Source organism: Gobio gobio, assembly GCF_949357685.1.
Source record: "Gobio gobio genome assembly, chromosome: 15".
Classification (NCBI taxonomy): Eukaryota; Metazoa; Chordata; class Actinopteri; order Cypriniformes; family Gobionidae; genus Gobio; species Gobio gobio.
The window spans coordinates 19157292-19183830 of NC_137108.1; the positions used below are offsets into that span (position 1 = coordinate 19157292).

At 38.1% G+C, this 26539-nt stretch overlaps 3 protein-coding genes across 9 annotated transcripts in view; 1 reads left to right on the forward strand and 2 right to left on the reverse strand.

The window, feature by feature from the left end:
• plekhg6 (pleckstrin homology domain containing, family G (with RhoGef domain) member 6) overlaps window positions 1–21235 on the forward strand; it is a 29198-nt gene extending 7963 nt beyond the window's left edge. For 3 of the 7 annotated variants that reach the window (XM_079837464.1, XM_079837463.1, XM_079837465.1), the window contains 11 exons: window positions 135–185; window positions 710–859; window positions 964–1074; window positions 5785–5934; window positions 10101–10226; window positions 10299–10418; window positions 10506–10635; window positions 12552–12667; window positions 13939–15311; window positions 17591–17639; window positions 20332–21235. In XM_079837464.1, the coding sequence (XP_079693590.1) occupies window positions 135–185; window positions 710–859; window positions 964–1074; window positions 5785–5934; window positions 10101–10226; window positions 10299–10418; window positions 10506–10635; window positions 12552–12667; window positions 13939–15311; window positions 17591–17630 (2367 nt within the window). In that variant the 3' untranslated portion in view covers window positions 17631–17639; window positions 20332–21235. Of the gene's footprint in view, window positions 1–134; window positions 186–709; window positions 860–963; window positions 1075–5784; window positions 5935–10100; window positions 10227–10298; window positions 10419–10505; window positions 10636–12551; window positions 12668–13938; window positions 15312–17569; window positions 17640–20331 lie in introns of all 7 variants that reach the window. The other 4 variants (XM_079837459.1, XM_079837461.1, XM_079837460.1 and 1 more) reach the window with 2 other exon arrangements.
• The window catches only part of gtf3c6 (general transcription factor IIIC, polypeptide 6, alpha), a 1355101-nt gene that overhangs the window by 154598 nt on the left and 1173964 nt on the right, over window positions 1–26539 (reverse strand). Inside the window, exon 4 of the mRNA XM_079837554.1 lies at window positions 2152–2799. The gene's annotated coding sequence lies outside the window, so the exon portion shown is untranslated. The remainder of the gene's footprint in view (window positions 1–2151; window positions 2800–26539) is intronic.
• Window positions 20747–24570, reverse strand: lag3 (lymphocyte activating 3). The gene is made up of 8 exons (XM_079837518.1): window positions 24303–24570; window positions 24086–24209; window positions 23757–23971; window positions 23441–23662; window positions 23048–23356; window positions 21967–22221; window positions 21740–21858; window positions 20747–21598 (listed from the first exon to the last, which is right to left on the reverse strand). Exons 1-8 carry the CDS (start codon window positions 24346–24348, stop codon window positions 21464–21466), a joined length of 1425 nt encoding a protein of 474 aa, XP_079693644.1. The 5' UTR covers window positions 24349–24570; the 3' UTR covers window positions 20747–21463.

Here is a 26539-nt window from a genome sequence, read left to right on the forward strand (position 1 = left end):
TATGAATCAGAAAAATTATGTATGTATGATACTATTATACTCAGTCCTTACTCCTTTGTATTTAAAGTTTATAAATGATGCATGTACCAAAGTTGCTAAAGTTTTGGCTAATGCACATCCTCATTTCTGCACAGCTCGTGCTGGCAGCACTGTCACACTGCCATGGATACGGATTCCTTCTGGAAGTACGTGCACCTCCTCTCATCATTCACATATTTAGATTAAACCCTTTCTTCTGAATTGACTTTCTAGAGTTACATACTCAGCATATCTGAAAAGCAGGCAGACTGACTGCATGAGCATGATGGCAGAAGTGCGGTCAAATAATGTGCTGTTCACTGCCATTTGTCTGAGATCACTCATTCAGTTCATTCAATATAATCTGGAGCATTACCGGTGATGTCACAAATGGAAACATTTTGAGCGGACAAGACGGAAAAAATATTTTGCTTTGTCGTAGAGCGTGTGGGCGATAGCACCCATGTCTGAGGCAATCATCTGTATCAATGAATCTTTTTCCATTTCTGGTTGTCTTTCTTTCTTTCTTTCTTTCTTTCTTTCTTTCTTTCTTTCTTTCTTTCTTTCTTTCTTTCTTTCTTTCTTTCTTTCTTTCTTTCTTTCTTTCTTTCTTTCTTTCTTTCTTTCTTTCTTACTTACTTACTTTCTTTCTTTCTTTCTTTCTTTCTTTCTTTCTTTCTTTCTTTCTTAGGTCAGCCCCACAATGCTCCTTTCCAATCTTCCTTCTATCCTTGACGCACATCAACTCTTTTGGAATGAAGTGATGTATCCGATGTTACAAGAAGTCCGTCTCACTGGACAACCTTTTGACCCCCTGAAACTTGAGGCTGGATGTTTGCAGGTATGATAAAACTGTTGTTCATTAAATTATAAGCAATAAAGCTAAAAATAGATCTACCTTTGCCATCCCTTAATTCTTTCTCCCTCATTTTTCATCTCTTCCAGTTTCCTGACCGTTTTCCGGCATACTTTGAATACTGTTGGGAAGGGGAGAGAAATGTGGAGTTTGCACGCAGGCAGCTTGACACAAACCCACAATTTCACGCCTATCTTATGGTACAGTAAATCATATCCATGTTAAAAGCAAATAATTATTCTATTGAAAAATGATTAAGCAAATAAAGCAATTGTATCACAAAAGCAAGTGTTGATGTTCTGAATATTGTCATATTGAGCCATTGGCATGAGGCCACAGTCGTTCTGAAAATTGACTAACTTCTGTTTTAGAGACACAATTCCAATTCCAACAATTCCAAACAAAGCCAAATCAGCTCCCACCTTCCCATCTATCCTAGCACAAAATGAAATGCTTTAAATTAACTGGTTAAGTGAATAATTCAACAACTCCCTCATTTAACAGTCACTTGGTTGCGTCAGTAGGTGGCGACAAGTTCTTCGAGAATGAGTCATTGAATCATCCGTTCAACTGATTCATTTAAAAACATTAGTTCTGAATCCAAAATCAACCCCTATTCCCTCAAATAGGGCATTGCTTGAGGGGGCAGGTATTTGTAGTGGTGTCCGAAACCATAGTGGACGTTATCGAGTGCACTCATCCTATCCCACATTGCACCGCAATAACGAGTTTAGGGGAGAGTGGTGCACAACCTAACACTTTTTGACTTTCTCAGTTTGTGTAAATTCACTGGACAATTATGTTTCATTATTACAGTGTATACTTTTTTCTTGATATACCGTGAAAGAATGGAAGTGAAATGTGACAACATGCCCCATAGGTGGGGTACATTGTAACATGACCAAATGACAGCTGTTATCTGATCTAATAGAAAAAAATATACAAGACAAACTAAAATATTTTGTCAATAAAATACAATTATCAACTTTTTCATATAAAATAATGGCATTTTTTAATAATTAAAAAAGTCCCTGTAAAGGCAATTCTGAGATTTGTTTCTTAACACATTATAAATGTTAGAAATGTATTTCTGAAACACGTTACAAAGAATGTGAACCGTGTAGTAAGCCTACTGAATTGTGTAGTTAGACCGTTAAACAGTTTTTCACCATTGCTGTGTTCAGGATATTTTAGGCAGGGCTAAAACGGTGGCTCGATGCCACTGGAGCCACTGTGCATATGGCCCCTCCCCCAATACTATCATAACTGTTGATGACCATAGACCGTAAAAAAATATGGACGACGTGACTTCATTGACTTCCGCTGACCATAGTTGAAGCTTTCGTAGGCCCGCTCACGGCGCAGACATCTTGGGACCGAGTCTGCGCAGTAGCGATCTCGGGACCGGAGTTGCGCATTAGAGAACAGGAAGTAGAGGCGCGATTATCAAAAGCCCACCCACACTCTCACAGATGAAGAACAATTAATTATGTTGGTGTGAAATAAACAGTTATAGAAATTTAGAAATTAAAGCTAAAGCTCCAATCTCCTCCCTAAAATCCCGAAAAAAGTCCGTTAGTGCCTTAGTGACAACTTCACTCAGAGAAGCCGTCAATCTCCGCTGTCAATCATGACGTCACACCCCCCGTTTTTATAGCATCAGATAACTAACTAAAACTAAGCTTATTTAAAAAACAAACACTTGAAATGAAATCATCGTAATAAAAACTGCCTACAATGACAGAATCCATCTTTTGGAAACAATTATTTGAAGTGTAATTGAATTGTTTAGTGTGTCTCGCTCTCCATTCAAATACATGGAGAGGCGGGGCTTAGGAGCTATACTGGGACCGGCCACCGGGGGGCGATCGAGGCTCGGAAGCTTCAGTTTCTCACAGGAGCGCTGCAGACTTGTTGATGACGCACTGGAGCCACTGTGTGCCTGGCTCCTCCCCTAACACTATCATAACAAGAGTACATTCGCATCAGTTCGCCTGCTCTATCGTGAGTTATTGTCATTACCGTTAGTTACTACAGCCTACAACCGACAAAACAGCTTACAAAACAAAAAACGATGATATCAAGAAGAGGTGGATTCATTTTGTGAACAGCAGCCTTGATGGAGAGCTAAGGATCACCACCGACACCTGCCTCTGCAGTGACTTTACACGGATAGTTTTACAAACTTTCATCGGAGACAACTGGGATTCACTGATAATCCGCTGCAGAATGGGGCCGAACCGATTATCTCCCGCGCCTTCCTTCATCCTCCCGTCCCGTAGACATCTGGTGCTGTCGTGAAATGTACGTGAGTGTTGTCTTGTGTGCTTACGGCAGCTTTCCCGCGAGTAGGCGTGGTTTTTTTGCCCACAGCAGACACGCCCCAAACGTTTGAGAGCAGAGAATGCAGCTTATTTTTTAAAGATTTTGACAAGCTATTTTATTTACTTGGAGGATTTTTTTAGGATTCAAATTGGCTGGGTGGTTAATAACACATTTGTCTGTGGTGTGACAAACTCAGAACAAATATTTAATTTAGTCTTTACAGGGACTTAAAAGTCTCAAAAAACTTGAGTTTGACAATAAACACACCGCAAAGCACAGCTATACAGCATAGTTCAAAACATAATAATAATAATTAATAATTTCGGAACATTTTCCTCATGGTTTCTCAATAGAATTCATAAAAGTATAGAATATAATAGAATAGTTCTAATAGGGGCTCATTGTAACACAGTGTGACAACGCATTTTGAAAGCATACAGAGCCTTCTGCTCACTTAATCACTTTCATGATGCTTTGATGTCATACACCAATCGGCCTGTGCAGTGCCGCTTCAAGGCGAACACACCTAGGCTGAATCCGAAATCACCCCCTATGTGATTACTTCAGCGATTAGCATTAAGCTTTGTATCAGTAGAAACCCGGTAGTATGTTCAAATTATGGTACTTTCCCCCCTCATGTCCCCCTGAGACGAGAGAATTATGCATTTTATTTCTGGAAAAAATAGATTTTTTGGCCAGAGGCTAGAGACTACAGGAGCTAGTTCCGCATGTTAACAACCCGCCCATAGGGGTGGGATCTCACTCACAGAATGTAAATGTGCACGGCTGCTCGGCTCGGGCATTAATAACGGAGCAGTGTGGAGCAAAGTGAATGTTTCAACTTTACAATGAATTCCTATGAAAGTTACGCTTCCATAGGCATGATCTGAAAACGCGCCAGACTGGACACGTGTCGTGAATGACTACCGCGCTTACCTCAGCTGTGCTCAGCTCTTCGCTCTCGTGATGAATGAAATCTGACTCTTGCTGCGTTTGTGCCGTGACTTTCGTTCGGCTCACTCACACTTTATTGAAAAGACACGTTCAGTTTTTAATTGTAGTGTCTATTCTCTAACTGAACGAAATTAATAACCAGTTAATTGATAACCAGTGGCCGTGGCTTTGGGAGTGGCCTCAAGTGCATTCTGGGAGTTGTTGTCTTTCATCCACATGAGACAAAAATAAATTTTCTGTCTTTTCTCAGTCTAGAAGGCACCAAATTCTAAAATAATTTCACATTTTACATAAATGACCCAGTTTAAATGCAAATTCATCTTCCCAACGCTGAAGAACTCCTTTAAATAGGGCACTATTTGAGAGGACAGCCTTTTGTAGTGGTGTCCGAAACCATAGTGGACGTTATCGAGTGCACTCATTCAATCCCACATTGCCCCACAATAATGGGTGTACAGTCGATGTACACACAACGGCTGTCCAAATTAGCTCACTAGTTTTCATTCACTCGTTCAAGTGAACTGTATTAGTGGACTAACAAGGGAATAGTGATTGAGGGTTTAGGGGCGGTTTCGGATTCAGCCCTAATGTTTTTGAATGAATCAGTTTAATGGATGATTCAATGACTCGTTCATGAAGAACTTGTCGCCACTACTGGTTTAACAATATAAATGCAGAAAGGGTAAATGGAAAATGACTGAGAAGTGCAAACATGGACAGAGAGAGTGATGTAAAGAGTAAAAAGTTCCAATTCTTAAACACCATTTAGCCCAGGGGTGTCCAATCCTGCTTCAACTCCAATTAAACACACCTGAACCAGCCAATCAAGGCATTCTAGAAACTTTCAGACAGGTGTGTTGAGGCAAGTTGGAGCTAAACTCTGTTGGGCAGTGGCCCTCCAGGCCAATCGATTTGAGTTGTGTTTAATGTGTACAGCCTAATGCTTGTGTACAATGTGTACAATGTTTTTTTTTTGGTGTATTTATGTATTTCAATTAGATTTAATAGATCTTAAAAGTGACATTTAAAGGAAAACATATACAGGAAACTTGATAATAATAGCTTGTGCAAAAAACAGCAACAACAATTCTGAAGCTAAATTAAGGCTGGAAAAAAATATCAAATGTAGACATAAGATGGGTAGAGAGGTGTGAATTTATTTTCCACATTACGAATGAACTGTTTACCACATCAAGTTCCCCTGACAATGTTTTTTTCACCAGTGGACAGTATGCAGAGTAAGCAGACTAGAAATGACTGTAAGATCGCCTGCCTTTGTGGTGGTTTGACTGTAGTGGTTGATTATGGGGGCTGTTTCCTGAAGGGTACATCATATAAATAACTGCACATTAAGCCCTAAAAGTGTTTAATTAACCTTATCTTTAATTGACCAGTTGTACAGTTCAATGCAAACCAAAATATAGATTGTCAAAGAACCGAAGAACTGTACCACACTGTTAAAGATAACGTGCTAATTTGTGATATTATCATTTAAGCAAAAAAAAGAAAGAAAGTATAACTTCAGATGCACAATTCATACCACAGATGCACATAGATTACAATCAAGTACGTTGCATGAAGATAATGCATGCATGATGTTCCTTATTATCTTGATGTAATCTGTTCTGCAGTGGGTGGAGACTCATCCACAGTGTGGGCGAATGAGACTGGGGGACATGCAGGCCAAACCACACCAGAGAATAACCAAATACCCTCTATTGCTGAAAGCTGTTCAGAAGAACACACAAAACCTCCCCACCCAAAACGCACTTGAGAGAATGGTGAGACTGTGACACGATTGTGATGAAACACTTCATATTCTGTACATTTCTTGTTGAACTGTGTAATATAACAAAACAACATTAAATAATGTTTTACTAATATTTATTAGCATAGTGCTTTCTCAAAAAAATAGGTCCTATTGGTCTAAATCAATAAATGATGATGTTGTTATCCATATTTTGTCATTTCCATAAATCATTACTATTGGTCACCCTCTACTGTGGGTTTTGCAAATGTCTAACCAATGAAAGGTATCAAGTAGAGCTTGAGCTAAAACCTTGAAACTCCATTGGATCCTTGGTAAAACTTCATAACTCCACCACCTCTATTGTGAATGAAGTGCTGCATGCAGTTTGGACTGTCTCCGCTTGTTTCCTTTCGAAGTGGAACTCAACAGTGCATCTGGATTGAGGCTAGGTGGAACGCCCTCAGCGTGATTGGTGTCTGAAGCAATTTCATTGGTTCAGGACATCACTACCTGTGATATGTGAGGATGGTCATTCAAAGGCAGTGATGGTGGCCACGGAGAGGCCCTCCTTGTTCATGCCATTATGACTAGTATTGATTGAATGAAGTACAGGCTATAACAGGTCCTAGACGAGTGTGATAAGAGACTTGAGCTGCCTCCCACAGGATTATGGGGTCTTTATAGGATAGATCCCCAGTTATGGTGTATGGAAGGTTGTAGCTAGTGCTCAGCAGGCCTCCCTTCGTAGGTCGTTCTTCAGGCTTGAGTTTTGAGTTGAACCCTCCCCCACTGTTAGAGTTTTAAAGTAGGGTCCCCCGCTATCCGTTGGAGCTTTAACCGATCCCTTAGAACCTAACAAGTAGAGGTTATTTACCTTACAGCATCCCTTGTTATCAGGCACATTTGCAGGTGCTGGAAGTCTTGGGATCTTGGATGAGTCCAGACAGGGTGTGAACTCCCCTTGTGGCTCCCTAGGAGTTGGAGTTCTGTGTTACAAGGACGGTGAATAATTATTCTAGATGTGACACCCATATTTACATTTACATTTAGTCATTTAGCAGACGCTTTTATCCAAAGCGACTTACAAATGAGGGCAATAGAAGCAGCTAGAGCAGTCAAGGGCAACAATATCAACAATATGCAAGTGCTGTAACAAGTCTCAGTTAATCTAGCACAGAACATAATTTTTTTTTTTTTCTTTTTTTTTTTTTATAAATTAGACAGACAGACAATGAATAGAATGATAAGTGCTATTCTCGATCGGTCAGGTGTTGATGGAAAAGATGTGTCTTTAGACGTTTTTTGAAAATGGCTACAGACTCGGCCACACGAATTGAGATTGGCAGGTCATTCCACCAGGTGGGAACGGTCCAGGAAAAGGTCTGTGACAGCGATTTCATGCCTCTCTGGTATGGCACCACAAGGCGTCGTTCACTGGCAGAACGCAAGTTCCTGGAGGGTGTGTAAGTCGGAACAAGCGAGTTTAGGTATATTGGTGCAGAGCCAGTGGATGTTTTGAAGGCGAGCACCATTGCCTTGAATTTAATGCGAGCGGCTATTGGTAGCCAGTGCAGACTGATGAAGAGAGGCGTGACGTGTGCTCTCTTTGGCTCACTAAAGACCAACCTCGCCGCTGCATTCTGAATCAGTTGCAAGGGTTTGATAGTGCATGTCGGAAGCCCCGCTAGAAGAGCATTACAGTAGTCCAGTCTGGAGAGAACAAGAGCTTGGACCAGAAGTTGTGTGGCCTGCTCTGATAGAAAGGGTCTAATCTTCCTAATGTTGAATAGTGCAAATCTGCAGGACCGGGTTGTTGCAGTAATGTGGTCAGTGAATTTTAGCTGATCATCAATCACAACCCCAAGGTTCCTGGCTGTCCTGGACGGAGTTATGGTTGATGATCCTAGCTGAATGGAGAGATTGTGATGCAGTGCTGGTTTGGCTGAGACCACAAGCAGTTCTGTCTTTGCAAGGTCGAGGTGCAGGTGATGTTCCTTCATCCAGGCTGAAATGTCTGTTAGGCAGGCAGCGATACGAACAGCAACCGATGGATCATCAGGTTGAAATGAGAAGTAGAGTTGAGTGTCGTCGGCATAGCAGTGATAGGAAAAGCCATGTTTCTGAATAACCGATCCCAATGATGACATGTAGATGGAGAAGAGAAGTGGTCCAAGCACTGAGCCCTGGGGAACGCCAGTGGCTAGATGATGTGACTTAGACACTTCACCACTCCATGACACCCTGAAGGACCTACCTGAGAGGTAAGACTTGAACCACTGGAGAGCAGTTCCTGAGATGCCCATCTTCATGAGAGTTGACAGGAGGATCTGGTGATTAACTGTGTCAAAAGCAGCAGACAAATCCAGTAAGATAATTACTGTGGATTTGGAGGCTGCTCTTGCCTGTCTCAGAGCCTCCGTAACTGAGAGCAGGGCAGTCTCAGTTGAGTGGCCGCTTTTGAAACCGGATTGGTTGATGTCCAGGAGATTGTTCTGTTCAAGGAACGTAGAGAGCTGATTAAACACAACCCTCTCAAGTGTCTTTGCAATGAAAGGTAGAAGGGATACCGGTCTGTAGTTTTCTAAAAGTGCTGGGTTTAGAGAGGGTTTTTTAAGCAGTGGGGTTACCCGAGCCAGCTTAAATGCTGTGGGGAAAGTCCCGGTGTGAAGAGAGGTGTTGACAATGTGAGTGAGTGCAGGAGTAACAGAAGAAGAAATGGCCTGAAGGAGGTGAGTGGGGATAGGATCAAGCGGACATGTAGTGGGATGATTGGAAAGGATGAGTTTGGAGACATCTGCTTCAGAGAGCAGAGAGAAGGAGGGGAGCGTGTGTGTGATGGTTGTTGAGATGTGTGTGTCGGTTTGTGGTGTGGAGAATTGTATATGCTCATATATGCTCCCCATATAGGAAGTGGTAGGCCAAGGTCACAGTTTACCAAGTTCACCATGGGCCAGTATTCCCAATTAGCTGTGTCATGCAAGAGAAGTTGACATAGCTAAACCTCAGGCCGCATGTGGCTTATATGCCTGGCCCACAAGAAATAGAGGAAGGCTGTAAAGACTTTCCTTGTCATGAAGCATAGGAGCTTGGGTGATGACTAAGGGAATATTACCACTTGACAGCTATGAGTCTTAGGACGCGCCCTGAATCGCGACTGAAGCATTTGACTCCGGCTGAATAAGTCTATAGAGTCAATTTATGCTGCCCATTATGGTCACAGCTAATGAGGCAGGCATTCCTCAGCATGGCGTAGTGGGTATTTGTTCTCCAGACACAGTGTTGAGTCCCACTTTGAAAGGGAATGTCTCTGTTTACAACTGTAACCATGGTTCCCTGAGAAGGGGAACGAGACACTGCGTTTTATGTATTTGATGAGGGGAGAAGAGTGTCTTAGTCTAGCATTAGCCAGTACTCTTAAAGAGCCTGTGCGTACCACGTCGTCTTTAATAACATGGGATTTTAGCCAAATGACAGAAAAAAACTGAACCCCCACATAGCTAAACATAGTAAACTTTATAACCTGTAATGCCCTTACTGCCTCAGATGCGCCCGTTAAAACACGTATGTCTGAAATTCGCTGGTCAAAAACTCAATTTGAGCATGATTTAGGTAAAGTATTAATAATATAACACATTTAAATGTCTGACCACATAAAGCCACAATACTAACTTTGACAACGTGGTGTTTAATTATTTTTTTAAAAAAAAGGTTTTCACCTGACAGTGTCTACTGAGTTCACAAGAGACCACATTTAAAATCTGAGATTGGAAAATCTAATTTAATTAGATTAAATTTTAGGATTTTGTAACATGATTAGAACACTAAAATAAATAATTATGCATTGCAAACACTTGTTCATGCAGTTCAAGTACTGCTGTCATTAAACCAAAAATAAGACAAATAAAATACAAAAGAATTAGGAAAGTTTTAAATTGACTGTTTAAATGTTTCAACATATTATTGAATAATAATAGAAAAAAAATAGAAGCACTTTCAGTGGTTGGTATAAATAATCTTATATATTATATGTGAAATACCCCACCACTAACAAATAATCTCTTGAGCTGCATTGCCTTTTTATCATCCTTGTAATCTCTGTCTCTCTGTATGCTTGCACAGTCTTTATTCTATCATTGAAGTTATAGATAAAGATCTGCACTCTGTTTTTCTCACTCACTGTCTCTATTTCTCCTGTAGTTGAACAGTGTCAATCGTTTTCTGAAATCTATCAATGACTATATGCATCTGAAACAAGCCCTTTCCGTTGCTGCTCAAAAGATAGAGGGACACAAGATAGAAGGTCTGAGTGAAGAAGTAGACAAGGTAAACAAAAGATACAATGTTTGTACAATATTTGCTTTAAAAAAAAGCCTAACAGAGAGATCAAACCCACAGCATGTTCGTGAGTTGTGTTGCTTTGATTTGATGAGCCCGATGAGGGGCGTTGGACCAAATGTCATACGGAGGCTATTACTGGAAGAACCGTTGAAGGTCAGAGGAAGAAAGGACAGCAAGGCAAGTGACAAGACAAATATGATTATGATGTATTAACGGTTATTGTATTTGCCTCAGAATTTCAACATTCATTTCTGGTTATGTTAGGAGCTTGTGGTCCTGCTCTTCACTGATGTGTTGTTGATGACAAAAACGCAGAAGAAATCAGACAAACTGAAGGTAGTGCGCCCCCCTCTGCCTCTGGAGAGAATACACTGCATTGAGCTCAAAGATGGCTGTGAGTGTGACCATCACTTCCTACATATAACAATCCCATAATCCTTACCTCACCTGAAACTTGGCCCACATCAGTATGAAAGGGCAGATATACCCAATGACATTTTTTAATACACATAGGCCATATTGTCATGCCCTGGTCACTATATTGTTGTTTTAATATGCCAAAATAAAACTTTAAAAGACTCATAATGATGCACCACACTGCATAAGAAAACAATAGTTTGAAAAACTAAAAGGACGTAGTTTACATATATTTCCTTTAACTTCAAAGTCGGCATGAAATTGTGACGTATATTCGAGTGAAACAGCTTCTTGAACAAGAAAAATGTAGGGCGGGACTTGATTTTGTCCATCTGGAATTAATTGGATCGTTGGATAGTTGTGGTTTTCTATTGGTCGATTTCAAGTGAGTGACAGGTTGCCCCGCCTTCACACCAGTAAACACGTCATCAGAGAAGAGATGTTTCCACAAGAGGGAGGGGAAGTTATTTTGATTAAAGGGCACACAAATAAAAAATAATAATAATGATGTGCACAGAAAAATCAGGCTGCAATATTCCATAAAACATAACAATTTGTCAATTTTGATGGTGACTTTAAAACACAACAAAATGCAAAGCTTAATTCAAAATACAGGTAAAACACTTGTGAAAAATCAATACAGAAAATTCCTTTATATTAAAACAGTATATTGGGCCTTATTTTACTGACTTTTCTCTGAGTGCAAACCATATACTGTACAGTGGGGTCCAAAAGTATGAGACCACATTCAAAATCTGGAATTTTTTTGTTTTTTAAAAAGTCCAGAAATAAGCATAACGTTTTAGGATTATAAATATATTTTTTAGGTTGCTTGCTAAGCAAATACAAAAATTTGTGACATTAATCACTCAAACTCCTCAAAATCCTACAAAAGGTCACGTTTTTGATTCCATTGATAAACAAGATGTTCTTTTGGAATGCCACAAACTTTCTTAAATCATGCTAGTTTGGCACAAACATTCATGTTAATATTTAAATTCTACTTTTCACTCAAATTGGTGTGCTAATACTGTAGTTTGTAAAAATTAAACAAAAAAGAAAAAATTAAACAACAATAACAAATGAAAAAAATAAAATAGGTAAATGCTACATTTTCTCTAATATCTAGAGATTTTATTTTTGTATAAGTAATTTATTCCTTACATTAATGTACCATTCTGTAAGCATAGTATGTTTTTTGCATATTGGTTGCGATTGGTAAAAGTGTAGTTTTTTAAATAAAGAAATAATCATGATGGCACAAGAAGCTCAGGAGCATCAACCAAAACGAGAACCAATTTTTCTAATATTCTGTGCTGGATTTCAATAATATCAAGGCATTGTGATCAAAAGTAAGGTAAGGCATCACTCATATTTCACAGTTTGCTAAATAAATGTTTACTTAGATACCATGCATAAATATAAGAGCAGAAATTACAAATATTACAACCTAAAATGTTGAAGACACCGAATACAATAGCAGTCAGCATAATCATGCACATTGATTCGCCACATGCAAAAGGCCTTACATTGAGTTCTGTTTTATTTAATTTAGCATACTGTTCTTAGCAGGGCTCAATATGGCATATTACTTGATAAGCTGGTTTGTAATTGGGCTTTTTGAATGAGAGAATGACTCAACCTAAGGTGTGTCAAAGACCTGCTCATGCAAGTCCTGGTCACAAAAGATTCATTATGTATACGTAATTGGGAATTCAAACATGCAAATGACCTGAAATGGAATCATATACTTTGGTGCACATTATAACCTCAAGGAAAATTCATTGGAACTTCAAGTTGTAATATTTTTTCTGTAAATAAGTATTATAGGATACAACATTGATTCTCACACTATTTCTATTGCTCCCGGTGCTGTTTTGCTCTGTCTGGTAGATTCGTTTGTGCTGGTGGAGGTTGGGGATCTAGGTTGTGCTGTCAGTGTGAACTTCCTGTCCACACCCAGTCCAGACAGCTGTGCGTCATGGGTGTCTGCTCTGCGTGAAACTCAGGTACTGCATTCCTCTCGCAACAAACACACTCAATATGAAACACCAGTGTGACAGGGTGTACACGCCCAACCCTGAAAAAAACTGCCATTTGTTATTTATATGTATAAACTTTCTACTTTTGGCACTTTCCATGAATGAAGTGTCTTAAAATATGAAGTCATTTTTATCTTTTGAACAAATTCGGAAAATGCTGATCGTCGACCTCAGGAGTTGCTCAAACTAATTTATATGAGATTTATGATTTTTATTTTCCATTTATTTTATGAGGTTTTGTGTTTATTACAAAAGTTCCTAGGAGGTTTCTAAAAATAGCTTTTAGCATTAGAATTAACATGGTCACTTACATGTCGTCGCATTACTGTCGAGTCCATATCATAAAGCCTGTGCCGAAATTGCGTCTGATTTACCAAAGAATCCACAGTGACATGTACCGAATACAAATAAATAATGCTCAACTGAGACATTCACATAGTTGAAAATAAATAACCACATTCTTAGTCCAGTGATCCTGTATCACTCTTCTCTCCTCGTCATCTCACTAACACGCCAGTGGGCGGGGCCAAAGTTGCAATGATGAACCTATCTACAGTATAACAAAGATAGGCACATTCCACAATGAGTCGTTATCTGAGTTTGGACTCAATAATTGACTAATTTAAATTGTTGATTTTGACCAAAAAAGTACATAGTGCACCTTAAAAATAAAATAATAATCTACACAAGAATCTGTAACAGGGTTCAAAGCAATAGGGTTGCAATTTTAGCCTAAATTAAGCTGTCGCTCTGTAGGAGCTATAGTTGGTTTGAGATATATTTTATTTCATTTGTAGTTATTGTTACATTTATATTAACCTAAACTAAAGAAGAATATTTGTTTGATAGTTTATTCTAGTTTATAGCTGAAAGTAGTGGGTCTGCAGTCAACATTATCATTTGTGTTGAAATTAAGAACATTTTAATTCTATTATTTACTTCTATTCACTCCATGCTTTAAAAGAATGCGGATGACATACCAAAAAAAATTACTTGGGGAAAATCATGCGTTAAATAGGGGTGCGGTATAATGTGGTAAACAGGTAATGCTTATGTTACGCTGCATGTACGTGAGAAAACATGAGATTTGCAACACTAAAGTGTTTCATGGAACATGCCTTTTATATACCATAATACACTTGTGCAGTATTTAAGATTGTGAGTAAAATACTGAATCAGAAAGTCAAATATAGTTGAATAGTTTGTAAATATAAACTGGTTTTTGTTGATATTCTTAGGCAACATTAGAGACTTTAAGGAGAAATGAGACCAACCTGAAGACCGCAAGTAAGACAGAGTTAGTTGGATCCGAGAGACCTCCCATTCAGAATGAACTGGCTGACAAAGTCGCAGAGGATCCTGGTGGCCAGTCGGACAGTGACAGATCTCATAGTGATTTTGACTGTGGTGAGTGTGAGAACAGATTTAGTTTTCATAGTAATAGGTCTGAGACAGACGTGGAGACAGACGTGGAGCAAAGTAAAGTTCAACAGCCGGCAGAGGATAAAAACTCTCCACTGGTTAGTCATCGGAATGATCAGAGCAAATTAGCCCATGAAAAAGTTGTGGGAAAGACTGATTCAGCTGGATTTAAAACGAAAGAAGGGAGAAACAGGCAGTCGGAAGAGGAAGACACCTCTTTTGTGAAAATAACAGAAAGGCGAGTTACATGGAATCATGGACAACAAGCAAACGCTAATGAAATTACACAACAGGACTTACTTCTGAGAAACGGTCACTCATTGTTGCCAGGTGGTCAAGTGGAGAAAAATGGCACTTCTAGTCAATCCATGCCAAGCACTTCTTCATCCAACAAGGCTCCAATAACCACACCAACATATAGGGAAAGTGTAGAAACGGGGAAACCACATCTGGATCCATATGATGACTCTCAAGAAACCGGGAGGAACTCTTTGCACAGCCAACCAGAAGATGATAGTGGGATCCTCACAGAATCAGGGAGGTTCATCAGGAACATGAAGTCTCCTCGCTTACGGAAGATGCAGCCGAATAATTTGCAACCATGTGCTGATAGTTCCAAGAAAGCTGCGAAGGGATTTGAGCTTCCTCCCAATACAAACTCCAATGGGAACCAGAGAAAAACATCCAACCCTTGCATTAAACCCCAGGATTCGCACAGAGTGCTAAAGCTGGGATCCCTAAAAAACAACCATGAAACGTTATGGAATGTTCCTGAAAAGCAATCATCACCAGATCCTGAGACGCTCTCTGAACCTGAGCAGAGACCTGATGGGAAGCGTCAAACGAAAATCAAACTAAAGACACAGAGGAGCGCCTCCATCCCGGAGATCAGCTCCACTCAAAGTTCTCACAGACGCAGCCCGTCACCGGACAACCAGCTTCAACCTTCTCCGCTCCAGGACCTGCTGCAGAGGGCTAAGGAACGGGAAAAGAGGGGGAAAAGAGTGAGAAAGACTAAAGAGAAGACTTTTTCTCTAAACGATTCTCCTGCTGTCTCCGCCTCTCCATCACCATCGGCCAGTGAGGGAGAGAGAGAGGCAGAAGGAGAGAAATCAGCAAGATCCAGTAAGATTTCTGCACATGGATGGATAGAGGGAAACGTGGATGGAAGTGAGGATGAGAAAGAGAGGTGAGTCCACATGCATCACTACTGCTAAAGATAGCAATCTACAATGATGAACTGTTTTTAATGACGAATCACATTGTTCTTGATCTTCTGAGAGAAAAGTTTGTAGTACTATGAAAACATCAGATGGTGACGTGTCATGCAAACATTTTTGAAGAGGCACAGGCAACTTATTTCATTCAAATCCCAACCTAAAACCGCATCTCCCGGGTTTCACAGACAAGGCTTTACGCTAGTCCCAGACTAAAATGCATGTTTGAGATGTTTTAAAGGAACACGCCAACTTTTTGGGACTTTAGCTTATTCACCGTATCCCCCAGAGTTAGATAAGTCCATACATACCATTCTCATCTCCGTGCGTGCCATAACTCTGTCTGACACACTCACTGCTAGCCTAGCTTAGCACAAACACTGGAGGTAAACGGCTCCAGCTAGCCTACTGCTCAATAAGTGACACAATAACGCCAACATTTTCCTATTTACATGTTGTGATGTGTATAGTTACATCGTGTACGAAGACCGATGGAAAATGAAAAGTTGCGATTTTCTAGGCTGATATGGCTAGGAACTATACTCTCATTCCTGTGTAATGATCAAGCAGTGATATTATGCAGCACCTGATAATTATCCCCAGCGCTCTCTGTGCAAGCAGGTTGTCACGTTGTGTAGCGGACCCTGTCCGAATGATGGCCAGACTTTACTGATGTTTCATGGAGTAAAGTTTGATCTCCAAAAAATCACTGTAAGAGCTGAACAAATAAAGCAAAGAACTGCGCATTAACACCTCGTACACAAACTCTCTCTCTTCATAGCATTATCATTAACATACAGCGAAATACACAAAAATACTCATTACAGATGACAGTAAACAAGAACATACACACCTTATGCCTTTCCGGGGGGTGCTTAACAAACTGCAAACTTTAAATCTGCCTAACCACTCCGATGAACCGCGAGCTCTCGCTATCTTTCCGTAGACTACAACATCCGTCAAAATAAAAGTCCCTACTTATTAAGACAGATAATGCAGACCTTAAACCTATTTAAACGCAGAGAAACGTCAAAAATGTACACAAAAAAACAAATGATAAGATAAATCACAATGAAGTCTGTTACATGTTGGTTATATTGATGGAAGTTAGCCTATTTTCAGGTGCTGCATAATATCATTGCTCCACTGCACTCATGGTATGGCAGTAAAATTCCTTGATCATTATGCAGGAATGATAGTATAGTTCCTAGTCATATTGGTCTAGAAAATCACAACTTTTAATTTTCCGTCGGTCTTAGTACACGATGTAACTATCCACATCACAACATGTAAATAGGAAAATGTTGGCGTTATTTTGTCACTTATTGAGCAGTAGGCTAGCTGGAGCCATTTACCTCCAGTCTTTGTGCTAAGCTAGGCTAGCGGTGGGTGCGTCAGACAGAGTTATGGCACGCACGGAGATGAGAATGGTATGTATGGATTTATCAAACTCTGGGGGATATGGGGAATAAGATAAAGTCCCAAAAAGTCGGCGTGTTCCTTTAACTGAGCACAACTTGCACTGAGAAAATCCTAAAATATGTCAGTGCCATTGTTTTGTCTCAAGATGCACATCAGTAGTGTAATTTTCTAAGGCACGTTTATAAAAGCTACTTCAATGTCCTAATTGAACTATAAGGTCTAATCCTGGATTAATCTAAGCCCTGTCTGTGAAACCAGGCCTGTATGTTGTTGTTTTAAGTGGATAAATGGTGATCAGCATGCAATTTCAAAGAAGTAGCTTTTGTATTTTAATACTATTTAATTTACATTACATGGAAAAAGTTATTTACATGAGGGACAATCACATCATTTTCAGTTTATTGCAAATTGTTCTGATTAAATTAATATTTGTAATTTGTAATAGAATAATTTATCATTTGTTTAATATTTTTTAATTTACATAGAAAGTAAGCACAGCTGCAAAAGAGGGGGTTGATAATATTGAGAAATGAATGAAATTGGTAAAATAAAATAAAACCTTTACCAACAAACCTCAAGGAAGAAATAATATGCAAACTATAGGATACATATATGCATAAATATATGATATGTTATGACTCCTATAAAGTCTTACAGCATCTGTTGCAGCACTAAGTTTAAAACACTACTTTGAATGTGTTATTGCATGTGTAATCTTTTTCTTAAGATATCAGTATTTTTTTCTTATAAATTAAACCCAGAAATAACCTTTACTGCCCAGTGGAAAATCAATCATTTTCATTTTAAGTGTATTTGTTCCATTTGTTAGATATGACTGTAGAGAGGCTTCACTGCTCTGCGGAACTTGACAGTTTCATGTGCGTTATTTCTTCTCTCTGCCCACACACAATTCATCTGTGTACTGTTTCATAAAATTCTCTCTAAGTTATTATATTCAAACCATTGCTGGAAATTGTAAGACATTTCTACCACATCATTGTTCTAAAATGTTATTGAAGTACACAATATTGCCAATAGTATTGGGACACCCCTCCAAATCATTGAATTCAGGTGTTCCAATCACTTCCATGGCCACAGGTGTATAAATTCAAGCACTAGGCATGCAGACGCTTCTACAAACATTTGTGAAAGAATGGGTCGCTCTCAGCAGCCCAGTGAATCAGTGTATATTGCCATATACACAACAAGCGTGGTACCGTGATAGGTTGCCACCTGTGCAATAAGTCCATTTGGGAAATTTCCTCACTACTAAATATTTCACTCTTCCCAGAAGAGTTGAAGCTGTTATGGCTGCAAAGGGTGTGCCAACTCCATTTTAAACCCTACGGATAAAGAATGGGATGTCATTAAAGTTCGAGGCAGGTGTCCCAAAACTTTAGGCAATATAGTGTATGTTACATCTTTAGTTCTCATAATAGTACAGTTAGTTCTTCATAAGGACCAATAGGAGTCAGGCTTTCCCCTGAAAACAGAATTACACAAAATACAATGATATTGCACTTAATGTACAGTACATTCATATATATGAAACACATGAATTAGGTTTCATGACATTTATAACTATTTGAATGTACTTTGTGCTCTTTCAATTAGGGGTCTGTGGGCCCCTCATCAGGGTCTAATGTTAAAATGTTTTTTTTTTTTAATGGTAACACTTTGCAATAAGGTTTCATTAGTTAACATAAACTAATAATGAACTGCATTTCTTCAAAATGTATTAATCTCTGTTAATGTTAATGTCAACATTTACTAATACTAAAATCAAAATTTGTATTTGTTACCATTAATTAATGCACTGTGAACTGACATGAACAAACAATGAACAACTGCATTTTTTTTAAACTAACATTAACAAAGATTTTTTTTTTATGTTTTGTTCATGTTAGTTAAAGTTAACAAAGGAAACCATATTTTAAAGTGTTACCAAAAAATCATTAAACATATTAACGACATTTCTACATTTGAATAAACACTATTTTAAAATCTGATAAGCGTTATAGCGTGTCAAAATATTAATTTATTTTAAAATTCTGTAAAGATAAAAAAAAAAACTATATTATATAACGTTATATAGCCTATAATAATGTTTTTTTTTAACTCTTTCCCTGCCAGCGTTTTTTATTTTATTTGCCAGCCACCGCCAGCGTTTTTGGTCATTTTCACAAACATTTCATGAATATCTGAACATGCAATATATCAAAAAAAGGAATGTTTTTCTGTTTTTAAACAACAACAGCAACAACAAACGTTTTATTCTAGCTTTGTGCATTTTTTTTTTTGTTGGTAAGTTTCATTAATAAAAGCTACATTTTGAAAAAAAAGCTGAGAAAATCGCAGCAGGGTTTTTTCCCCCCAAGACTACAATGTGCATAAGCAATGCTTTTATCACTTGTTTCTGTTCCTTTTTCTTTTTTTTTTTCCTGTGTTTTGATCAGGAGATTCTGTAAGGGAGCGCAGGGCACAACCTAACACTGGGTTAGTTGTAACACACATGGTTTAAAACCTTCCACACATGCCAGCATTGTGTTATCAACACTATAGAGATAAAATTGCGCCAAAATTAAAAACTATTTGGAAGAAATCACTGAACATTTATTTAACCATATAGTAAATTTTTCATCTCTGTTTGTTGTATTTATTTAAAATGAGACAAATCTGATATAATTTTAATCTTATACCGGTTTTTTAACAGTTGAGATAGTTCTTTAATGATGATCTAACCAGCAGAAGACATGAATCAGGTTTAAATCCCAGTTGTGCAGGTGGGGCATGTTGTCACACTGTTACAATGAGCCCCTATTAGAACTATATTATTATATTCTATACTTTCATGAATTCTATTGAGAAACCATCAGAAAAATGTTCAGAAATTCTTAATTATTATTATGTTTTGAACTATGCTGTATAGCTGTGTTTTGCGGTGTGTTTTGTTGAAAATTGCCATTGTTTTATATGGAAAAAGTTAATAATTTTATTTTATTGACAAAATATTTTAGTGTCTTGCATATTTTTATTTTTTATTTTATTAGAGCAGATGACATTTTAAGCTGTCATTTGGTCATGTTACAATGTGCCCCTCACATGTTACAATGTACCCCACCTATGGGGGCATGTTGTCACATTTCACTTTACACCATTCTTTTGGGGTAAATCAAGAAACAAAACCACATACTTGTACTAGACATGTGGGAAATTAATGTGGGGGGAGAATACTCTGAACCCCAGTGAATTTACACAAACTAGGAAAGTCGAAAAGTGTTGGGTTGTGCCCAGCTCTCCAGAAGATGCATAATAGCGTCCCCTATCGTATAAAAGTGAGAACACGGAAAACCGGAAAATTCTGTCAATGGCGGGCAAAGAGTTGATAGTAATGAAATATATTCATACATTTTTTTTACCTCAGTATATATTAAATATATTGCCTATTACTCTTTTTTTATGATTTTTTGTTTGGTTTTTTTGTTTCCAAAAATGACACTTTACCAGGGAAATGAACAATAACCATTACTTTTTCGAAGACCATTAAACCTGTTCTCTTCCCTGTGGCAGCAATGTCCTGGAGGGCGTCAGTGTAGACTGGCCAGGCTGGTGTTTTGACGATGAGGAGGTTTTCGGTTTTAAGGACTTTGATGATGAAGACTGGTTTGATTCTGACCACATTCTGACCACAAATGAGCTCCGCAGGTCAGAGACGAAACGATCAGAGCGGCAAGATGACACAGAATGCAGTGAGGTGTAGCTTGGTAGGCAATAGTGTACTTAACTTGTGAATTGTGTGAAAAGTGTTTGCAGAAATGTAATATATAATAATGGTTCCGCTGTGTTGTAGCATGACTATAATAGTCAAATAGGCCTATATTTGATTTTTATGTCGGGTAACATCGTGGAAGAAGCCCCCTTAAGACGATGTGCATAAAATTGTAACATATTTAGATAAGTTTAGTATGTGCAGGATGATCTTTTAACTTCAAAATAACTTTTATTCCACAAATCTAAAAACATGAATGTGTCTACAAATCACTCATTAACAGATATACAAAACAAACTTTGGTGTTCAACACTATACAGTGTCCCAGAGATCTATTTTCCAGAGACACAAAATTTGATACATTTACCTCAAGACTTTCCGGCTGACTAAATCACACAAATGTTGATATTTAGATGATATGACCAAATTAAAAATAGCTTTGCCATTCATCAAACATGCTGAGATGAGATTTATTTTTTGTCATCTATGCCCTAACACACTTACCCTATGTACAGCCTTCACATTTTTTATGAACAAAATGATTAACTTTGTGTCTACTGTATAGTTATAATTATATTTACTGAAATGTAACTGTGTACAGAATGTTTTCTTTTTTTCTCCTTGTATAGCAATTTTAAGAAACCACATTTAGGAAACCTGTTAATAACTGCTGTTCACAAAAAAATGATTAAATTAAAACATGTGAAATAAAGTGGTTTATTGCTTTATTTACATATATTTTACATTTATATTTGAAAATATATTTGCATTTAAACTCATTTTAGTTTATACAGAATGTTTACATTTATATGTCGGTAGTATATTTATTATTTACAGTTTAAATGGACTGCTACAATTGTCTGCATTCAAAGCACACACATTAACATAGTGTAACACACAGGCACTTACAAAATTTCTATGAAAAACACAAATTTACACACACACTAATCTCGGTTCTCCAACACAAGGCTCGGCCATTTTTGCCTTGCTCCTTTGTCTCTGCTCTCGTTCAGTGGTGGCCTGATGGACGATGGTTTCCATCGCTGGGTAAAGCATGATCATCTTCTTCTGTAAGGAGGATGAATATGAGATTTAAATAATTACAATCTGTTTTAAAGAGCTCCACTGAAAGACTCGGTGTACTGCATAAATAAGTGAGCATGAATTGCATTATTAAATAAAGACTTGATAGAGGAGACTGAAACGTACCCTGCGATAGTTTCTGTACATCTGGAACAAAACCAGGAATACCACAAAGAACAAAAATCCTAATCCCATCACCATAGCAGTTTTATTGCCAGAACTGGACTTTTCGCCCCTTACAGCACCTGTAGAAATGAACAAAACAGAGAATCAAGGAAAATGTAGGGCTTAATAAATAAAAGGATGATGCTTTTATTAATTGCAAAGATCATTTCCTTTCCTGCTCTACCTACCCATGATGTGAAGATGATAAGTCACGTTCCCCAGAACTTCTTGATTCCCGTAGCGACACACCCATTCCCCAGCATCTTTCTCAGTCACTTGTTGAATCCTGAAGCTCTTTGCCTTTTGAACAGAGGTCACCGTTTGAGTGTCGTTCGGCCCATAAGTTACACGGAGCCATTCGTAGGAAGTGATCTGTTCGGAGTTGCTGAGATGGCAGGTCAGGGTCACGGGTCCGTTACCACTGGAGGCTGAGGAGCTCAAAACTACACAGAAACCAGAGGAGGGGAAAAAAATCAGCATTCAGCAAATTCAGAAATCCACAGATCAGAAGTTATGAGGAGATTAAGCACACTTTGATAATCAAAGGCTTATTAAAAAATCTAATATAAGATTTATATAGAATTTATTAAATAATATAATTTATATAATATTTATTTATATATATATTTTTAAATTAAAATGCATTATATTAAAAATGACAATTATTTGAATGTTATTTTTAATATATATAACATTAAAATAACACATTAAAATGTTATATTATGAAAAATGAACAGCTGTTAAAAAATTTGTATATATATTTCATATATATTCTATATATATTTTTTAGATGTATTTATTTTTATTAAAATGTATTATATTAAAAAAAGATAATTATTTCAATGTGTTATTTTTAATATATAACGTAATATAAAAATTAACAGTTGTTAAAATATTGATTATATATATATATATATATATATATATATATATACAAATAATAATTATTATTCCCTCCCGTGTAGGTTAGTAAGGTAATAAAAGTTTAACATAATATATTCTAAAATAATAAAATAATATATTCTATTCATATTCTTTATATTTGTATATATTATTTGTATTAAAAATTTATTATATTAAAAATGAGAATTATTTTATTTTAATATTTATATTAAATTAATAGAATATCGATTTTTTTCATGTATCTTTATGCATATAGGCCTTTTGTCTCTTTTTATAAAGCCACGTTGATAAAAGTTTAACAAAAGGTTCAGCTGACAAACTACTCTCATTCTAAGCATTCTCTAAGTGATGCATTATTCCACTCACCTCGAGCAACAACTAGCTCCATCCTTCTTTGTACTTTAATTCCCTCTCCATTCAATCCCTTCATCCTTCCTGAGCACGTATACATCCCTTCATCTCCATCCTCAACTCCCTGTATAGTGGCTGATGCTGTGGACCCAAGAGCCCAGTCGAAAGATTTAGGGAGAGGACGAGGAGGGTGTATCGTTGAGGAGGTTCTGTTCCAGATCACAGTGTTTGGGATTAGACCATCAGTAAACAGGCAGGGCAAGGAGACGGAGGAGCCCACAGCGGCATACACCACCGAAGAGTCGTCCTGAGGGGTGGCGATTCCTTGAAAGGGAACAGAGAAGGAGAATTATTGACTGCTGCAGAAGTTATTTCTAGAAGAAGCCGGTGTTTAAAACGAACACTCACCATTGACCTGTAGGGATGCGGTTGCCTCTACTACCACACCATTGTGTGGAACCTGACAGCTCCAGGTCCCTGCATCTCTTTGAGACACGCTAGAGAGGATGCTTCTGCTTATAAATTGGCCGTTTCGTTTCCAGTTAACTCTTTTATATGATGGCCCGGGACTAACATCGCACTTTGCCTCTGTTCTTGATCCCTCAACCACAATTGCTGGAGAAAATGATGCTGTGAAGAAAGAGAAGATCTTACCGATAAGGCTATTTCCAAAGGCTTATCAAAAAAAGAAGTGGCAAATTCTTGGCTGTTTGTGTCTTCTTACCTCTTATAACCCTGAGCACGATGACTTTCACCATCCGAGTCTTTCCCTCAACCTCACAGAAGTACTCTCCTCCGTCTTCATATGTCGTTCCAGCGATGTGAAGGCTGTAATCGGCCTTTCCAAAGTTGGGAACGGGGCAGTTCGCACGTGGTGGGTCTCTAACCGGACGAAACTCTAACCCGCTCTTCTCTCGCCGCCAAACTGTCTTCAGAACACTAGGGAATGAGAAAAGAGAGTGAGACTTTAAAACGGTCATGCTCATATGCTTTCATAGATGTGTTTATGGATGCATGTATGGGTGGATTGAAGAAATGATGAAATGTTCTTACTCTCCAACTCTCCGGCTCCAGTAGACTGCAGTAGGATATGAGAGCGCAGAGGACTCGTCCACACATGGCATCACTGCTACAGAACCTTCAGCCACCAACACTTCACGTTCCCGACACTGAGCACCTGCACAACACAGAAAGATTGAACATATAAATCGACAAGAAGGAAGAATTTAAAACAAGGTGATTCACATCATGTCATATCATGACAGCTCACCTTCAAAAACCAGCGCTAACCCCAGAACAATCATAAACGGTGTCATCTTAACCTTCTTCTTGTTACTTTCCAAAAAAGAAAACGCGAAACCTTCACGTGTTTAATCCTCTTTCTCAGCTAATGTCTGCCGGCTCCGGTCTTTGTTCTTGAATATATACTTCTGTGGGTGTTTGCGTGGGTTCATGTGGTTGGGAGGAGTTGCTGGTTGTAGGTAGTTCCTCTTCTTCGCTGTCTCTCAACATCACATGACTTCTGAAGATGCATGTGTGAAACTGTTGATGTGCGGTCTGACTGACGTACTTTGGAAAAAGAGAGAAAGAAAGACACTGAGAGAGTAATAGAATGCGGGAGAGGCAACACTTGAGGTTTCGTTCTCCCACGGATTCACCAGGTCTATCTTGAATTCTCTCTCAACACGTGAAAAAGTTTATTTGAAAGTATGTCACTCGCTTCAAAGAATGGAAACACATTTATATAAAACAAAACAAAACAAAAAAGTAATATGGAAAATGTACACAGGCAAGAATGTATCTATTTATAAATAATTGGAGTGTGTGTGTACTGATTCACATACATATAGTATTGTTTTGTATATATTGTTATCAAAGCAGCTTTACAGAATATGAATATATTAATATTATTATTATTATTATTTGACAATATAATTTTATTTGCAGATTTTCACAATTGTCATCTTCCCTCTTTTATTATAAAATGTTTTCTGTAATTGCCATAATATTTATTTCATGAAAAGACAGCATGAATAGATAAATAACATACAAATAATGTATCAATTTATGCATTTTTTCTTTGCATGCTAGAAAATCTTGGCAGGTTCATGGATGATGCAAAGCATGCACAAACCAATTTCAGTTAATTGTGCAATATTAAATATTAAATAATATCATATGTTCAAAATATATACTAGGGTAGGGATACAGTATATATATATATATATATATATATATATATATATATATATATATATATATATATATATATATATATATATATATATATATATATATATATATATATATATATATATATATATATATATATATATATATATATATATATATAAGGCATGAATTATATTATATATAATAGAAATTATATAAATATATATACAGCAAACACACTCACCTAAAGGATTATTAGGAACACCTGTTCAATTTCTCTTTAATGCAATTATCTAATCAACCAATCACATGGCAGTTGCTTCAATGCATTTAGGGCTGTGGTCCTGGTCAAGACAATCTCCTGAACTCCAAACTGAATGTCAGAATGGGAAAGAAAGGTGATTTAAGCAATTTTGAGCGTGGCATGGTGGTTGGTGCCAGACGGGCCGGTCTGAGTATTTCACAATCTGCTCAGTAACTGGGATTTTCACGCACAACCATTTCTAGGGTTTACAAAGAATGGTGTGAAAAGGGAAAAACATCCAGTATGCGGCAGTCCTGTGGGCGAAAATGCCTTGTTGATGCAAGAGGTCAGAGGAGAATGGGCCGACTGATTCAAGCTGATAGAAGAGCAACTTTGACTGAAATAACCACTCGTTACAACTGAGGTATGCAGCAAAGCATTTGTGAAGCCACAACACGCACAACCTTGAGGCGGATGGGCTACAGCAGCAGAAGACCCCACCGGGTACCACTCATCTCCACTACAAATAGGAAAAAGAGGCTACAATTTGCACGAGCTCACCAAAATTTGACAGTTGAAGACTGGAAAAATGTTGCCTGGTCTGATGAGTCTTGATTTCTTTTGAGGCATTCAGATGGTAGAGTCAGAATTTGGCGTAAACAGAATGAGAACATGGATCCATCATGCCTTGTTACCACTGTGCAGGCTGGTGGTGGTGGTGTAATGGTGTGGGGGATGTTTTCTTGGCACACTTTAGGCCCCTTAGTGCCAATTGTGGGCATCGTTTAAATGCCATGGCCTACCTGAGCGTTGTTTCTGACCACGTCCATCCCTTTATGACCACCATGTACCCATCCTCTGATGGCTACTCCCAGCAGGATAATGCACCATGTCACAAAGCTCGAATCATTTCAAATTGGTTTCTTGAACATGACAATGAGTTCACTGTACTAAAATGGCCCCCACAGTCACCAGATCTCAACCCAATAGAGCATCTTTGGGATGTGGTGGAACGGGAGCTTTGTGCCCTGGATGTGCATCCCACAAATCTCCATCAACTGCAAGATGCTATCCTATCAATATGGTCCAAC

What these genes read in the sequence shown, in the direction of transcription:
- lag3 (XM_079837518.1), bottom strand. Translation starts at nt 24,348, where the DNA reads ATGACACCGTTTATGATTGTTCTGGGGTTAGCGCTGGTTTTTGAAG. An exon ending in TGGAGCCGGAGAGTTGGAGA is followed by an intron (nt 23,972 to 24,085) that starts GTAAGAACATTT and finishes CTCATTCCCTAG; the next exon opens with TGTTCTGAAGACAGTTTGGC. An exon ending in GGAGCTAGTTGTTGCTCGAG is followed by an intron (nt 22,222 to 23,047) that starts GTGAGTGGAATA and finishes GTTTCTGTGTAG; the next exon opens with TTTTGAGCTCCTCAGCCTCC.